Consider the following 18,411-nt stretch of genomic DNA (forward strand, 5'->3'; position numbering starts at 1 on the left):
AAAAGTAACATGGACTAGTTGGCTTAATTTAAACTGGTCTTCCCTCCTGGTCAAACTGGTGTTTAGATATTTTTCAAGCCTAACCACCTAAGACTAGCTAGACCAGCAAACCAAACAAACAAATAAGTAATCTGCTGAGTTAAGCAGCACAATTATGATTGGCATTATTCCACATTAGTTTAACTATATTGCAGCAATGTTTAATATTTAATTGTTTACTTAGAAATATTGTGTTTGTTTGGAATATTGCATTATAAAAACTGGGACACACAATGTGGATTTGATTTGTAATGTCAACTATCACACAATTCACACAAGTAGGGCTACTTCTTTGTTCAGCTCTTGAAGACGAAGATTGTTATTTGTTGAAATACCTTTCTCTTATTCAATCTGAATATGCAGAGACAAGCTATTTTAGCTTGATGCTAGGGGCACAGACTACACACTCTAAGGATTCAGAAATATACAGCTGATGGCGGACATCTCAGGATTTTTTCTTTGCGCTGGCATTTTCTGTGCCTTGCTGAGAGATGATAAAATCGAAAATGAGTTTGGCTGTTTGACGTGGCCGCTCCATCACTACAGAATGGCCACAGTTATCCAGCAGATCAACACGGGAGCCCGGAAGAGCCTCTTTGAGCGAAGCTGCCCCAGACACATCCACAACCTGAAAATAATCACAGGAATGAATTTAAACTCTGTGCATGTGCATGGGGGGTGTATTTTCAATAAAGGCCATGATTATATTTTCTGCACGTACCTGGTCTTGTTTGCCCCAGATAATCTGCAAAGGGGTGGTTATTTGTTGTACATGGTCATGCAAGGCATATTTAGATCTTTCACCCATAATTTCCATGAAAACTGTTAACAGAGTTGAAAATACTTATAATTCTGCAAAATAACAAGAAACATTAACTTTTTTGCATATTATAATATTTTATAATGTAGAACATCATTTCTGTAAATATATTTACAGTACTTACGCTCATGATAAAAGTCATTGTGCGGTATCCGTACATCTACCAGGCCTTGAAGAATCTAGAAACATGGGGCATCATCACACACAGTACATGTGGATGTATGTTGAATTGAGATAAAGAGTGTGTTTGTCACCTGTTCAGGCACTCTGAATCGCACATGAGAGCAGAGTTTCAGCATCTCCTCCATCTCCTCTGGACTGGAGGGAATAAGTGGAATGTTCAGTGTGTACTGGCTCTGCTCCACATCATCCATTTGAATGTCAAACTTGCTTTTATTTTGGTTCTTTAGTCCTTAGGAGAGAATGTGGGTACGCGGGAGTGATATTAGGGAGTAAAAATACATTATTATGTCAAAGATATTATTATCTTTGTGTTGATAGTTTGCCCATATATGAAGACTCAGTCACTGTTTATTCAACCTTATGTGGATCCAACTTAAACTGTTTATTGTATCAAAATTGAGTAGATTCTTCAAAATACTGTATATAATTTATAGAGTTTTTAATTTTGTGTTGTTTTTTGATTTAGCAATTTTTTGTGCATCAAAGAAGCAATATGCTTACTAACCAGCTGGGCAGATGAGGGTCATACTGCACAGATCTGAGGGATAACAGGCTGCATAAACTCCCGCCACAGTCCCACCCATTGAAATGCCCACCAGGTGGAAGGGTTTCCTGTTCAGTCGAACTGCCTCTACAAACTTTCAAGATTTCAATATTATTTCACAAATCATACAGATACTAAATTATGACATGTTGATTTGTGATCTCAAAAGATTTCAATACATTTTAGAGTCTAAGAAACAGGCTTCCACAAAAACAATATGCCTACTCATCTAACCAATACCTGTCGTATTCTTTTGACTTGACTATGGATTGAATAGTCCTCCGTGTCAGTACGTGTTGTTCCCTCGTGGCCTGGCATATCGACACACAGCAGATGGAGATGTTTAGGGAGATACTGTTTAGATGAAGACACAAGTTATTGCTCTTATAGTCGTATTATAGTCAATTACATCAAAGATATTTTATGCATCATCCCCGAGACCTGTAAACAAATAATACCTTCACCATCTGAAGCCATGTGTCTTTATGAGCAGAGAAGTCATGAAGCATCAGCATAGAGGGCCTGAGGCCTGGTTTCCCTCTGCATGAGTAAGAGAAGCGATAACCTCCACAGTCTGCATAGCGTACGTGCATGCCTAATGTTCTCCTCCAGTACCTCCACAAACACAAGCACAAAGGGTCTTAAAGGGACAGTTTAACCCAAAATAAAAATTCTGTCATCATTTACTCAAGCTCGAGCTGTTCCAAATCTGTGTACGTTTCTTTGTTTTGATGAACACAGAGAAAGATATTTTGAAGAATGCTTGTAACCAAACAGTTCTTTGCCACCATGCAATTGTAGAAAAAGTTTACAATGGTAGTCACAAGTGTCCCACAACAGTTTGCTTTTCTCCATTCTTCAAAATATATTATTTTGTCTGTAACAGAACAAATGAATTTATAAAGCAATTTTTCTTCCTATGGTGAGTATGCAATATTTATGCAGATCATTAAACCTTTACTACATCAGAAATATAAACTTATAATACTGTATTTTTAGATTATTTGTATAGCCTTTTCGGTCTATTGTGAAGTAAATAAATATAAAAGAAAATGTGTTGACATAAATATATAATTTATATGTACACTTTATGGTATGTACACTGAGGTCAAAAGGTCTGAGACTATGATTGCATTTATTATAACTGTAAAAATTTAAGAAAAAAGTTACAAATTTTGTTTATAACATAAATATGCTTATGATTAGTGATATAGAACTAGTTTAGATTTTTTTTCCACACTTAGGCATTTGAAACTTACTGTTATTGTAAACACATAATTACATATTACGTTTTTCATGATCTAGAGTATGTGATACTGTATTTACCAGTAGTAGACTTTGATGAGTGATGATGGCCACAGCAAAAATGAGGCCATGAATAAAAGCAGAGGGATTGCAAGAGTCCCTGCAGCAATGGCAAACATGTTCACCATATCCCGATCCATGATAATGGTCAGTTGTTATCTTGTGAAAAGCCTAGGACAACACAAAATTTCAACAAATGTTGAAGAAAAGATAGCATGCAGTTATACATTTAAAGAGATTTTATGTCAAACTTTAAAATACATTCTCCGAATTGGTCAGATTATAGAGAATGAAGGTGGGGGAGGGTTTGTCAGTATCTGTTGTATTCAATCAATACATGTAACCCAGATATCTGACCATGGCAGAGTTTTATTATTAAATCCATTTGTTTAATGGTCATTACATAAACGGTTCTATTTGTTTCATATTTACAGAATCACTGTACAATTCTGAACATCTAAAATTCTTATCTCTTATCACTATGAGAAAAAAATAAACATTAACCTCCATATTTGGATCAAATGATTAAAATATTTTAGTATATTCCTTGTCAAACATATTTGTAACAGTACAAGAGCAATACACGTACTTTTTCCAAGGTTTTTCCAGCATGGATGTCATTCAGCAAAGTCCATCAAAAGCAGCAGTATCAAGAAAGATACTAAACATCCCATTCAGGTGTCACGGCAGGTTTGCGTCATTTTAATCCTTTATATGTGTAAAAGTCATTGACAGATGTCTGCTTAGTCCTAAACAGAGCGATGCTATCCAGTAGAAACAGTGTGTGTACTGATCCGTGACTTTAATAAATCAATGAGGTGGAATACCAGTCATATTTCTCTTGAGCAAATAAAATAATATATGTACTGTATATACATGCATTAAAACAAAAGTGCATGATTTTGTTTTTAATGAACTGATCATTTTTATTTGAGTATTTTTTCCAGATACATTCTAACATTTAAAGCCACATTATGTTGTTATTTAATTGCATTTTAGTTGCACCAAAGGTTTTGTGTACATAAAACGGAAGCCATTGGTCCCAATGTTGTATGGATACCAACGTTCTTCAAAGTATCTTCTTTTGTGTTCTCCAGAAGTCATACAGGTTTTGAATGACATGAGGTTGACTAAATGATAGAAGAATATATATTTTAGGGTGAACTATTCAAATAAGTGAACTGTGTTTTAAAAGCTCGAGCTTCTGTTTTTTTTTTACAAATTTTGGATTCTGACAGGATTTCAGAATTCTTATAATTTACAGATACCTCATTTAGGAAAACATATGCACAACAAATATCACTCAAACATACTTGTTAAACTTGTTGTTAAACTAGTACATAAGTTTTTACTTTATAAAGGGGCGGTGTGAACCTCATTTCAGCCTGCACTGACACGCTTTGCTGCAGTCTATGTAAAATTAGTTTTTCTTTCCTAGGAAGCCCTTACTCAGACCAGGACCATGACTGGTGACTTCACTAGTGTAGAACAGAATAACTTGCTCAGCAGTGTTGTCAGATGTTGTGTTTATCTTCCTCTCTGGCTCAGATGACTCCTTGTGGCCATTACCTTTGTGATTATGATCTATGGGCTGAACACACAAATCACAAACAAACAAATCAGACCTTATGCTTTCTGTTCCTCCCAGCATGTTAGAAATCTATTGATCAATTCAAACCAGATGCATTCAGTTGTACAGGTTCTTATCTGTGCCAGTGCCAGATGCAGGAAAGTGGCAGAATATCAATGGAAGAAATTGAAATGGCCTGAAATAGAACAGAATAGAAATAGAAAATAAAACAGCTAATAGAGTATTTCGTTTCATCTCCTGAGATTTAGGTCCTGTTTTATATTCTGCACATGGGAAAACCCTTTAATCAATATAAGGTGTTATCTTACCAGGCTTTTGAGCAGTGTAGGTTACAATACAATGGATTCAGCTGCATTCATAAGATAAACCAGAATGTGTTTCCTATTTTCGTGGCATTTCAAGTGGCATTTTATTTTAAACAGCAATGTATTTAACAATGTATGTTTTAAGGGTGGTCCCCCATTCATTCTATGGTCACAAAACATCATAAATGCAACACAGTCTCACTGGAATTCGTGAAATTTACTGACACAAATTTCCCCTTTTTTCGTGTCGGTCAGAACAACTTTTTTCGTGTCACCCAGCACGACTATTAATCTATTGTATTTTAATACACAGTATCTTTCATATGTTTAAATAAATATCAAGGCAATCTGATGGGAATTCATACCTATTTTACAATGTGGCTCATTCGTTTGAATTTCTTTTTCCTCATTGGTGTGTTTTGTTCCCCTGTGACGTTATGTAGTGGCGGGGTTAAAATTCGCGTTTTTAGCTAAATTTGCTTTTGCATATTGCATAATTTGCAAATTTGGAACAATAGAAAGGGTGAGTATGATGACAGAATTTCTTTTTTTAGGGGTGATATGTCCCTTTAAGAATGATGTTGTGTTTTCAATCCTCGCAGGCTGTGCTGGCTTTCCAGGTGGTTTGATCACCTCAACTATGAATGCCACTGAAATAAAGATGTGAGGTTGAGATCGTAAAAATGAGCAAGTGAATCGATGACAAAAGCTCACCTGTAATTTCACCTTCATTTTAATGTGACGGCGCGGTTATATCACAGTAAATAAACCTTGCTTGATTAATAGCACCATAAGAAATTAAATCGCTGCCTGCAGTCTAATGAGAAATAATGAAGATGCTGAAAAGACGTTCAAGGTACGAAAGGCATCAAGGTCTTTAAAAAAAAGAAAGTTTTAACAATTAAAATTAACCTTGAATAAACTACACAAGTTTACCTTTAAAATGAAAATTCTGACATCTTTGACACACCTTCTTGTCATTTCAAACCTCTATGACTTTCTTTCTTCTGCAGAACACACAGGGAGATATTTTGAAAAATACTGGTAGCAGAACAGCACAGCCCCTCATTCACTTCTTTTGTTACCATTGCAAGTGGGGCTTTTAACAACATTCTTCAAAATATCTTCTTGTGTGTCCTGCGGAAGAAAATAAGTCACACATGTTTGAAATGACAAGAGGGTGAGTAAATGATGAGAGAATTTTCATTTTAAAGGTGAACTACTCCTTTAAAACCGCTGGAGTTTTGTGTGGGTTATATTTATATTAGATTTTTAAACAACCAGCAAAAGAACATAAGAAATAATAGTAAATTATAGAATATTTAAAGAACAAGATTTGTGAAAAAGATTTGGATAAAACACTACATTTATCTTCAATGCATCAGCTGGCTTGTGTAACGGACGACATTCATAACAAGAGCTTGAGAAAAATATTTCCAATTCAATTGAATTAACTGAAAGGTATTACATTAATGATACAGAGATCGGAGAGTTGAATGAAGCTGAAAATTAAAGCGATATGTTTAAAGCGATTTGTTTATAATGTTTCTCATATGTGATTTCAATAAGCACCCTTGCACAGAGAAACCAGCGGTACAAATACTCTAATATTCCTCACATTACATTCCCCAGAGCGACTAGTGCTACGCTGAGCAGCACTACATCATCACCAGACGGGTTTAAAGCCTCAGCGAGATTAAATGGAATTTCAATAAGGAAACGCAGGAAGATGGAGAAACTGGAACATAATGGAAACCAAATAGGATAAGATGATGTTTCTCTAACTTTGTTAGACCATTTAAATGAAGTGCACAAGGGTTATTATTGTCCATCACAATTCTTTTAGCTTTGAATTTGCTCCAAACTATCCCCATCCATTGGATAACAGGGATCATTTTACCAGTGTTTTCTCTGGATCAATGTTCCAGACTTTCACCTTGAAAGGACTGCCAGGATCCATAATCCCCAGAAATGAGATGTATGGAGAACTGATGGGATGCAATAAAAGAAAAGCACAGATTGCTCATTCCATCAGGTGATCGGCAAACAACTTAGTGTTCCATGAGATCTCAGAGAGGTGGCAACTCACTTGACTTGATATTTTTTTCACACTCCAAAAACTCGAGACCCATAAACATGCCGACTTGAGCTATTAAAGCGGTCGAACACACCGGGTTTCTGGCAATCTCATATTAATCTTGAGTACCTATAGAGTAGTATTGCATACTTCGAATCTTCGAAATAGTATTTAGTTTGATCACATTTATAAAAGATAGTTACAGCTTTACGATTGTTTCCGAAAACATACAGGGCGTGCAGGGGGTAGGCTGAACCAAAGCACGTGCGCACCCGTTGTCAAGAAAACACAGATATCAATCACCACATGTCCGGCATCATTCAGAGCTGGGACGGCTCCATATATCAGTTTCAAACGATCTCCAAATCCACCGTTATATCCACAGTTTATATAACATTCATCACTCAAATGAAGTGAACAAACAAACACCTGAACTTCACGAACGTATGCTCTCTCTGTCTCTCCTGCTTACAAGTGAAAGTGACGTCTGCGCATCCTCCTTCTCATGCTCTCCATGCTGCCGTGCCGATTAATTTTCTGGGAGAATTGTCCAATAAGGGACTAAGAAAGGTTGTTACAAAACAGTTTTATATGTTTGTAAAAAAACTTTCCGAAACCGGCACGATCGCTGGGGGAGTGTATCGAGCTCAGAAATACTACGTAATACGCCCAACTCGGTGTTTGACAAGTTGACCATGTTAAGCATGATAAGACCGCATGTTTAAAATTGTTAAGAAGTCAGAATGAGTGAAACACCATTGCACAGCCGCTTTAAGGTGGGTGATACTTTCTTATAATTTTATGGCTTGGGACCTCTCGAAGAAAAATCAGGACGAGGTCATCACTCACATCAAATTTGAAGGAGTCAAATGACCGACTAAAGCGTGGAAGACTGCAAGCGTTTGACAGAAATGTAATGTTTCTTAACATTTGGAACATCAGGTACAGTCCAATTGTATAGACAGGTACGCCCACCTTACTTTCATATACATTTGGGCGGTCTTAGTCAAATCATACCACGAAGTGATGTAGATTTGTGGGGGTGGGGTTACACGAGGCATTTCATTCAGGTCTGGTTGAGCATTCGCTTTTAGATGAAATGCATCTTTTGCTTGACACGATTTTTACGTGTCTAATACATGCATGGGCAACTTATTACACACCAAAGACACAGAAAAACACGTATTCACCCATTTAAGATCATCCACTTTCAGCGTGTGAAAGTGATTCTCCATGTGTTATACCACATAAAACAGACTATTCCTACAAAACTAGAGCAAATTTTATAGGCCCGAAGCAGCCCTGATCCATCATTTCTACAAGAAGAACAGAAACAGGATCCTCATGCCTGGGGAGTTCATCTAATTCCCACCAGTCAGATGAAGGTATGACATCATTGTTGCTGATAACCTTCTCTCTCATTCTTTGTTTAAGAATAAACCAAGCATGTCTGATCTTTAACAGTTCAGGTCCTCATATTTCCCATGAGGTGCAGTGAAGGGATGACTCAGGGTGGACTGCATTACACTATAAATGTGTGTATTTAGCTCTAGGTTTCAGACAAGCTCAGTCATCATGTCCCTTGTGTCCACTTGAATGCTTTTTAATTCCCCTCGGTAATTTTTTTAAAAGATAAAAAATACAATTTATACATTTAGTACTTCAGGTTTATTTATTGGAATTGGCAAATAATTGTTAAATCGGGTAGACTTTAAATCTCTGTACACATAATAAACCATAAACACTCTATTATAGATTCATTTCAGGACATATTAGTGCTCCAATGTCCTAAGTGAACAATATTATCATCATCATTATTAATACAGTAAGTCAGATCCTTACCACAGCAAAGTACAGTGCATAGACATTTCTAATCACTAATGGCTTTCTATAAAGTGAACTCCTGCAATGACATCTACACACTATATGGTGTAGGATTTGGGCCCTAAAGCCTCAGAATCGATGTTGAAGTTAAAACTTAAAGGAACGTTGAATGCATTATTGCAACACTCTGGTTTGGACACATGGGAGTTTTTTCAGGGTGGTATAAACATAAAACACGTTCATGTTTTACAATATAAGGCGATTCACTAAGTGTTCCTTCCTCAAAGCAACAGTTTTCAATAAAATACCTGTACTGTAGTTAAGCAGATACTTCAAAAACGCTACGCATACACAGTCTATCATTTTAAAATAAGACATAAGGTGCACATTGGGAAAGTTGTGAACATGATTATTATTTCAAGGCCTTTGATATTTGAGTATCAAGTTGCGTTTGATACTTAAACTAACACCACAGAAGCTACAAGGGTGCAATGTCTACACGTGTGCAAGTATACCACAAAGGGTGCTTGTTACTGCTTCCTCATTTTGAGGTCTTTAAAAGCATAAATGTCGTCACGCCAACAGTTACACCGGCAGCGACAGGCATCCACCTGATCCATTTACCCTGCAAGAACAAACACAAGGGTGACATTATCCGTCCACACGGTGTAGCCAATCAGAACATGTTAACAATTATGGATGCACATGATTCGAGACTGGGTCGAAAGCCAAAAGCACGGAGAAACGGGTCAAGAGCACACAGATGACAGATGACAAACACAGAGAGCTGAGATGCCTCAGTGATTATTGTTAGTGCATTTGCAACAAGATTGGTGTCTTAGAATACACAGCGGACCTGTTGTAAGGAAACAGAAGTATTTTGCTAATTACTCTATTTTGAAGCTTAAGCGGACAGAATATTTTAGTGGGCGTGCACACTGCTGAGGACAATGGATGCTTAAGCGGAGGGATGAGATGGGACAGGAGCACTGTGTACCTTTCTACCACAATGGGCCCAAGCACCAATACAGCAAAGCCAGGACAAGGCCGATGGCTACGGCTAGGATGGGCTGCAATAAAGACAGCTAAAGGAGGGAAGGGAGGGATATTACTGAGATCAATATCTGGGACGGTGAATGAGTGCCTTGTGTTTGTGTGGGCTATTATCAGACTGGTGAATGTCACTATCATCATCAAAAAGAAATTAAAAGGTGAAGCGTGTAATTCTCCAATATTTAAAATAGTTTCAGCTGTAGGGAGAGGAATTGTAAAGAATGCATTTAGATTTTTATTCTCAACAATTGGAGTCTTAAAAAACCTGTTTGGAAAAAGTTGGAATATTAGATATTGGTCCAAAAATTACACACTTCATCTCCACGCTACACAAAATGTCTACACAATTTGACAAAATCTAAACAAAAAAGTGCAAGGACAAAAAACCAATGCAATATGTGTCCCTATTGTCAGTGCCCCTGTTGTTTAGCGTGAGCGTCAAGTGGACATAACACTCACGTTGTTCTCTTTGTCCTGCAGGAGCCTCAGGCGCTCTTGGCTCTGCTGTAGCTCCAGACTGATGGAAAGTTTCTCCTCCTCTGCATTCTCGTGCTTCTCCCTAAAGCCAGACAGCTCTGCCTGGATCGCCTCGTACTGGGAGAGAAAAAAGGCTTTCAACAAAAGCACCGAACCTAGTCAATAACACAAACACACACTGTGTTCTTTTTTTTCAACTGCAAAGCTTTTTGGTGACGTGACTGCTATTGAGTGTCGGCTCTCTTTCTTAACCACTGTGGTAATAACCTCTCTCTGCAGTTCTTTGATCCTGCTGTTGCTTTGCTCCAGCTGGCTGTTGAACTGGCTGGTGTCACTCTGGTGTTCCTCCTGCAGGGTTCTTAGACGTTTCTCAAGGTCTGCCTGCGTCTTCTCCAGGGTCTTGACGTTGTTGCTCAGAGTAGTGTTTTGTTTTTTTGAGCTACGAGGAGTCACAATGCAGGTGCAGATTCCAAGAGATTACATCATCATTACATCATACATTTGCCAAGACAGCTTGTGTCTTATTTAAAAGAGAACGGTATCATTTGTTGATGCATAAATATTTCCAAATATAAATAAGCATTTCTTCACGGAAAACAAAAAGAAACTTTGGAAGGAGGTTTGATCACAAGCCACAATTTGCTTGGCATTAATGACATCAAACTTGCTTCTGTTTTTCGGTTTAGCATTGGTCGAGGGGCCAAACCTAATTTTTGATTTGTAACTCAAAGCTAACATATAGCTAGATTATGTTTTCTTATTTGGAGCTTGACAGAAAATATTACCATGAACTTTCTTTAAATTTCAATTTATACTTTTATCATTAAGTAATCTAGCGAAATGGTATGGACTGATACGAGATGACAGAAGTTTGCCCAGTGTTCGGTAGTTTTGAAACTGCCACTACTTTTGTAATAGAGAAATGACACCCTTCGCCTTTAGTGTAACTAGTTCCAATAATGAAGGACAGACCTATCAAGCTCTTTCTCCAGCTGCTGCTGTTTCTTCAAGAGCTGCTCTTTCTCCGAGCGTAGGCTGCTGTTCTCACCCTGCAGGCTGATCTTCTCTTTCTGTTGTTTATCAGCCAGCTGCTCTCTCTCAGATTTTAGAGAGCCGCACTCCCTCCGCAGGTTCTCGCAGTCCTTCTGCAGACGCTCCAGCTCAGTCGCTGCGTCACACACAGACACAATTAAAAACATATCCACAGATGCAGCACATGCGCACTGACTCACAACACTACTGAGTTACATAACAGTGGAAGTGATGTGAGAAAAGTGAGTCATCTTTAGAATGGCTGTCAAAATAATGTGAATATTGCTGTGCCTGCAGTTTGATGAACCCGGGGCTTGACTTGAAACCTACAGGACCACAAATCCATTAGGCTCTTTATCACAAGCATAAATTAAAAGACTGTATGCATGCAGGGTGATGACGCATGTCCGCTAAAATCGTAGCCGGCTAAGCAACTTCCGCTCTCATGGGGCTAAGGTAATTTGTCACCAAGTTATAAGGATATGTTTACTAAAAAAAACTTTAGCGAACTGACAGCACTACAGCTCAGCATTGTTGAGTGCCATGGTGATCAAGTCTCAAATAAGTGAAAAAGTTTATTATATTTGTGGATGTGGCCTGAATACTTCCCCTTTTTTGGTTGTCGATGTATGATGTAGTGTTTGGGAAATTTGACGCACATCGTTGACTGCGGGAAAAACACGGAAACTATTGTGCATAGAGTATTTTTCTACATGAGTCTTTAGGATCTATGCTTGAAATACTGTAGACATGGCCAGTCAACAGTAAGGCGGGGGGTTGTGGGGATCATGGGTACCTTGTTGTTTGGCAGCTCGGTCTCTCTGCTGGTTCTGCTGTAGGTGACTAGCCTGTACACTATCAAGCTCATGCTCATACTTGTTTGCAGCCAGCTGCCATTTATCCAACTCTGAAGTTAGCGTGGCGAGATTCCCCTTCAACGCGCTGACCTCGTGCTCTCGCTCGGCTGCAGTTTTCTCCATAGCGCGGCGCAACACCTGCACTTCCTCCTGAGCTGAGTGCGCTTCCTGTCGCATGCTAAACACTGCGCTGTCCTTCTGATCCCTCAGTTTGCCCATGTCTTCCTGCAGCTTTTGGAGCTGATCTGCAAACCCACATTCAGATCTCCAATCATCATACAATTGTTACAAACTTTACATTGACAGATACACCCGCCTTCACTTACTTTGTAGCACCTGCATCTGTTTGGCAGACTCCTCTGCTTGCTGCTTTTTGGCTTTCTTCTCCTCTTCTAAGAGACCTGCCATACACATCACAGGCCCACAGGGGGCGCATTTGGGCATTACTACCTCTCTAAATCATTTCAAGCAGCCTATATACAACATGTCATACATGCAGATACACTAAAATGCACGGATAGTAAGGGAATTATGTTGACATTAACACCTGTTGCTTATTTATATTTCAAGCAAAGTTGAAAGGGAACGTACAGGATTAGTTTCAGTCTTTCATAAGATATCCATAGTCTTAATTCTAAATCCAACTTTAAAAATTATGACAAATGATCACACCCTCTTTTACCTTGGAGCTCGACACACTTGTGTTGGCCAGAGTTGGCCTGTTCATGGGCCTCCCGCAGTTCCTGGTTCAGCCGCTGAATGACCTTTTCAGACTCGCTGGCCTCCACAGTACTTCTGCTCAGCTCATCTGGAGAAAAGATTACACGCTCACAAGTCACAACTGATGACATCCGATGATGAGAACTATTACACGCATAATTAGACACCATTATGATGCTGTGCAATCAGAGAATCACTCTTTCGTCAGCAGTTAATGGGCGATCTGCTAGTAGCATTTTAACTTCACCGCATTGTTCTGTCCTCCACCAAGTACAGCCCCTGTCTCCAAAGGTTAATTAAATCAGAATGAATCGCATGCTAATTTCCCTCGAGGTCAGAAAATGGGCCCATTCCATGAATTAATAACTCGACTTAGAATAGATCTATCCTAAAAACATAATATCATCATTATAGCTTAAATTAGGATCCTCAACTGCAAAAAGGATGGCCAGGCTTTTATTAAAGCAGGCATAGAGTATGATTAAATGACATAAAGGGATAGTTCACCCTAAAAATAAAATTCACCTTCCTGTCATTCAGTGAATGACTTATTCACTTCCCTTTTCTGTGTAACACACAAAAATATTTTTTATATATTGTGGAAAAGTGTCAGTGGGAAGTCAGTGTTGTTCAGTTACCAACATTCAGCTGAAAAAAGAAAGTCATGCAGGTTTGGTTGCAATTCAAGTTTGCCTAAACTTAGAGACAAATGTGCCACTTTACCTCTAAATATGGGTTGAAGAAATCCAGGGCATTTTATCAACTGCTCCAAAAAATATGACCTCATCTTATCGTAAATGGCCTTTAAAGGCTACATCAACCCCAATCTGTGACACATTTCCAGAAAATTGAACCAGGAATGCCTTGCATGACTAAGCTAAAACACAACAGTCCAGACTTTTGTAGCCAAACACGCACTTGCACTGAGGATGAAGGCATTAAGGTTTCATGAGGTCTTTCAGTGGGTTACGCTTATTGGTGCCACGCTGCATCAAGACCTCAATCTCTCTGCAAAGCACAGGGACACATAGGAACGCTCTGGCCTAATTCATATTTGAGTGTGTATGTGTGTGTGTGAAGAAGAGAAACTGTAAAAGAGAGGAAGACAGATAAGAAGACAGGAAAATGAGTAAAATAAAGAGCTAATGCTAGAGTTTATGAATGTATTGGGCGCAATGCTCTGATGCTATAAATGATGGCAAAACCCTGTTGTACAAATGATGCCTACTAAAATATTTTTAATGGCTCAGGGCAAAGAAGTATACACCAAATAACTGCTGATCAGTAGCAATGTCATTTAAGTTATAGACACATTTTACAAAACAAATATAAACAAGTAAACATAAAACGTATTTTTCTATTTTGCATAAACAGTTAAACTAACAATCATTACGATGCTATCAAAGTATTCTAGTTTTAATGTCCACTTTAACTGATGCCGGCTAAGTTAACTCACAAGAGATCGGTGCAAAACTACAACAAACTTCCAAAAACCTAAACAATGTGATGTTTACCTTTGATCAGCGACACTTTATTAAGAGGATCTTTCAGCTTCTGTTCCTCCATTTCTCCACACTGTGACAGTCAACAAAATAAATTATGTTACGCTTACCGCAAAATATAACTTTAATTTAACATTATAGTATTGTGTTAGATATTCTCAACGGCACGTCAAACAGTAAACAATACAAAATAAATGATTTTAAAGATATTAAAGATGCGTCCTCCTTCAGCTGATGTCAATTATGACCTAGCTTTCTAATCAGGCGGACATGTTTGAGCTTCACAATTTCCCGAGACGACAGCATTGATTTAAAATAAAAAGTCACATTATTTTCTCGTTTAAACGTCAAATTATAGCTCATGTAAACATAACGTAATCTGTTATGCAATATAGCTCACTGCATCTATTAAGAAGACCCCTTGTCGTGTTAACCTCAGTGTTAGCATTGAAAACAAACGATGTTACCTGAAGACTCGTGATGTCACTTCAGTTGGTGCTGAAACAGTGAGCCGCAATATTTCGTCTTTAACTATCGATTCGCTCCGGTGATGAGAACTGGAATAAACCATTCTGAAGCGAGGGGGATCCTCAACGTATCTAAAGGGCTAGTCTAAACGTTGCATTTGGAGAACAATACAGACAACGGTAGCGTGTACAAGAAAACGATATTCTATACATGTCGATGAATATTAGACTGGAAGGGTGGATTTAATTTTGGAAATCTGTTTGCAATCGTCTCTTATACCACCCCCCGCAGGATATGGTTTGAAGGTCTCGGTTTGCTCACATGGGCACGCGAGAGTCCTGAGGCATCGAAAAGAGGCTGCAGCTGCATGTCAGAATACACTCAGGCCCATTGTTTCATTCGTTAGGGCGTCTCTTGTGTAAAAACAGTTAACAATAGTGTTCATTTGTGCTTGTACCAATGCCAACCAAAGCACTGTAATTTTGATAAATTATATTATTAGCCTAGTTGAATGTCAAGATGACAATCACTTGAAAATGAAAGTACTTAGATTGCTTTGGAGTTTGTTTATTCGGATGTGATTGACAGTAAAGAACAAAACAAATACAGTTATGCATGTTGCGATGGTTGATACAGTCTTAGATATTTACTTTAATGAAGTTAAATGCAGAACACACGTTTCCGCAAGCACAACAGTACTTTTTCACCATAAGGTATCACTCAAAAATAGCAATTCTGTCACCCTAAATGTCATTTAAAACCTGTATATATACATCGAGGAGATATTTTGAGAAATGTCTCAGTGGTTTAGTGTCCGTACAAAAGAAGTAATTGGGGATCAATGTTGTTTGCTTACCAGCTTTAAAAATATATATATATTTTGTGTTGTGTCCGCACAAGAAAGAAAGGCATACCGGTTTGGAATGAAATAAGGACGAGTAAATGATGAAAGAATTAAAATTTCAGTCTTTCATATAAACGTGTGCTCCGTTGTTTACCCAACTTTATTTGAATCTAATAACTTGATTATAGAAGTCTATGCTGCAGTTTGCATAATTGTGGATTCTTTGCTAATATAAAGTCAGATATGAACATTTTTTATCTTCAAAAAATCATATTAATCTGAAGAAATTAATATTGTGTTACGAAGGCTGAGTTGTGCTGGGTACTGCCGACTGATGAGGAATGTATGCATCTGAGAGTTTGCTTTGCTCAGAGGAAGACTGTAATGGTCTGTACAGATCTTTCTTTTGTTGTCATGGTGACAACAGGGCAAACCTCTCTCATTCACAGTTCCCGCCCACATAAAGGCTGACCAAGATAGACAGTGGCTTGCATGCCAAAATATTAGAACCAATAACCACAGCCGAGGATCACTTAGCTTAATATGAACATGTTTTCTGGAATCCTTGAATGGGATGAGTCATGCTCATAAATCCATGTAACCGAATCATCTGGAGCTTCAATTCAGTGACAACAAAAACAAAGCGTTGTTGTAGATCTAAATATAGGTGTTAAAGGGAAAGACTAGTTTGCCTAAAAAATAAACAATATTTTATAATTTTATTTTTAACTCACAGCAAACCTGTATGACTTTTGTTCTTCTGCAGAACACAAAGGAAGATATTTTGAAGAACGTTGGTATTCAAAAACCTCTAAACTCCACAGACTTCCATTTTATTAACACAAAACCACCAAGACACTTCTCAAAATATCTTCTTAGTGTTTCACAGATAAAGAATCATATGCAGGTTTTGTGGGTTTATAAATAATTTTAGATTTTTGGGTGAACTATCCCTTAAACTGCCTAATTATTCTGTGTTTTAAAAGATTACAACGGTTCCTCTCTCACTCCATGTTTTTCTTAATATCTTCTTCATAAGTTTAGTTTTTTTAAATTGTTGACTGTTATATAATGCAATTATAGATCCCATGAAACCCAGATTAAAGAATTTTGGAGTCTTCTTTTTGACCATTTAAGATCAGAAGAAATTGTAAAACTCATGCTTGCATTGAAATAACCACAATCAATAAACATAAAAAACTTGTTTAAATAAGTTAAATAAAAAAAAAAAACATGATATTGTTTGTATCTGAATCACAAAGCCAGACTAAAGCCAGCTGTGAGGCTGTTTGAGGCCAGGAAAACTGGTCGCTGTGAGAGTCAGAGACACACAGAATACTGTAGGTGTGAGTAAAGTTCGAAAGCAGACAGGTAAACTGTCCCGGAAAGAGGGCCGCGCCGCAGGCTCCCGCTGAGAAGTGTGAGAGGAGAGCAGATGGCAGAAAGGGCAGCAACAAAAAATCAAAGGCACGATGAGTTAGCTGCTTTTTCCCTTAAAAGCCCAGACCATAGCAGACAGTCTGAGATGGGTAGAAAAGACAGTAGTGTCCCCTACAGAACAGGTGTTGTTACGTTGTCACATTTCTGAGAAAAAACAGCATGCACTGGACTTGATTGCTGGAATTAGCTGGTTTAGGATGAGCTCTGAATGGTGTCCCAGTTTGGGCAAGCTAGTCTTTACTGCTGATTTCCCAGTTTGACCACCTGAGAAGTGCCCAAATCCCTCTAAAACAGCAAGCAGACCAGGTTGACCAACCTTTGTTTTATCAGCAGGTTGAATGTGGTCAATCTTTAAATGACATTGTAACAAATCTCAATAAAATGGAAGGAAGGAGGCGGGAACCGGCAAACATTTAATAAAGTAATATAACAGCCGGCGGCCCCTCACGGACGACCGCCGGCGAACAAAACATAATATAAATACAAACATAACATAAGTTCGGGCCCGGTCCTCTCTCTTCGACGGTCCGGTCGCTCGTTCCTTTTATGCTCCCATCTCCTACGTGATTCGAGCCCGGTGTGCGCACAGCTGGCGCTAATTCACAATTACTCACCGGACTCGAACCACGGTCTCGCCCCGCCTACTCTACTACATACCCCCATCACCCCTCACAGGCCGGGGGGTACCCCCGCGACTGTGCAAGCTCCCTCCCCCTCCCTCGGGGGGGGTGGGGTGGGGGGTATGCAGCGACGAGACGAGACAACGGAGACGGGAGCCCTCGGAGCGACCGGAAAGAGAGAGGGGAGAGAGGAAAAAAAAAATCCGGTTCCCCGACATGCTGCCGCTCGTTCCTCAGCCAGCCGGAGTACTCTCCTTCGCGGTGCCTTGCGGTGGCCCTGGGGCTTCGGTGGACGGCTCGACCGTCCGCCCCCTGGCGGCCGGCGGTGGCTCCTTTATCCGGGAGTCGGGGCGGGTTCCCCGTCCCCTGTTCCTCCCCCTTGGGCGGACGGACGCAGGCTCCGGCCTCTGGCAGGCGGTGGCTCACCCGCACTTCCGCCCCCTGCTCCTCCCCCTCGGGGGACGGACACAGGCTCCGGCCTCTGGCGGACGGCGGCAACCCCCCCGCTCCCACTTGGACGAAAGCCACCCCACCTCGACCCAGGGGCGCGGCAGCAAAGGTCGCCGTTCCACCGAAGTTTTGACGGTGGCCGCACCGTGCACTTCCGTTTCCCCAGAGCCACCGCTTCGGGCAGCCACTGGCGGACGCCCTTCGTCCGCGCTGCCCGAACTCTCCGGCACCGCGAGGCCACTCGGCGGCGAGGACTCTCC

At 39.5% G+C, this 18,411-nt stretch overlaps 2 protein-coding genes across 3 annotated transcripts; both read right to left on the reverse strand.

The window, feature by feature from the left end:
• Positions 1-484: 484 nt before the first annotated feature.
• On the reverse strand, positions 485-3,031 carry abhd6b (abhydrolase domain containing 6, acylglycerol lipase b). Its single transcript, XM_056733646.1, has 8 exons — positions 2,913-3,031; positions 2,045-2,201; positions 1,827-1,940; positions 1,548-1,680; positions 1,114-1,271; positions 984-1,038; positions 761-861; positions 485-667 (listed from the first exon to the last, which is right to left on the reverse strand). The coding sequence occupies exons 1-8, from the start codon at positions 3,029-3,031 to the stop codon at positions 485-487; spliced, it is 1,020 nt and encodes a 339-aa protein (XP_056589624.1).
• A 5,478-nt stretch (positions 3,032-8,509) lies between these two features.
• On the reverse strand, positions 8,510-14,912 carry slmapb (sarcolemma associated protein b). 2 transcript variants are annotated; one of them, XM_056733958.1, is made up of 10 exons: positions 14,797-14,911; positions 14,342-14,402; positions 12,790-12,915; positions 12,434-12,508; positions 12,047-12,352; positions 11,191-11,386; positions 10,486-10,657; positions 10,201-10,335; positions 9,686-9,773; positions 8,510-9,313 (listed from the first exon to the last, which is right to left on the reverse strand). In XM_056733958.1, exons 2-9 carry the CDS (start codon positions 14,391-14,393, stop codon positions 9,690-9,692), a joined length of 1,146 nt encoding a protein of 381 aa, XP_056589936.1. In that variant the 5' UTR covers positions 14,394-14,402; positions 14,797-14,911; the 3' UTR covers positions 8,510-9,313; positions 9,686-9,689. The 2 variants fall into 2 exon arrangements, with proteins under 2 accessions (XP_056589936.1, XP_056589935.1); XM_056733957.1 differs by lacking the exon at positions 9,686-9,773 and having other exon boundaries at positions 14,797-14,912.
• Between the last annotated feature and the right edge of the window lie 3,499 nt (positions 14,913-18,411).

The sequence above is a fragment of the Triplophysa dalaica genome, chromosome 20 (assembly GCF_015846415.1).
Source record: "Triplophysa dalaica isolate WHDGS20190420 chromosome 20, ASM1584641v1, whole genome shotgun sequence".
Classification (NCBI taxonomy): Eukaryota; Metazoa; Chordata; class Actinopteri; order Cypriniformes; family Nemacheilidae; genus Triplophysa; species Triplophysa dalaica.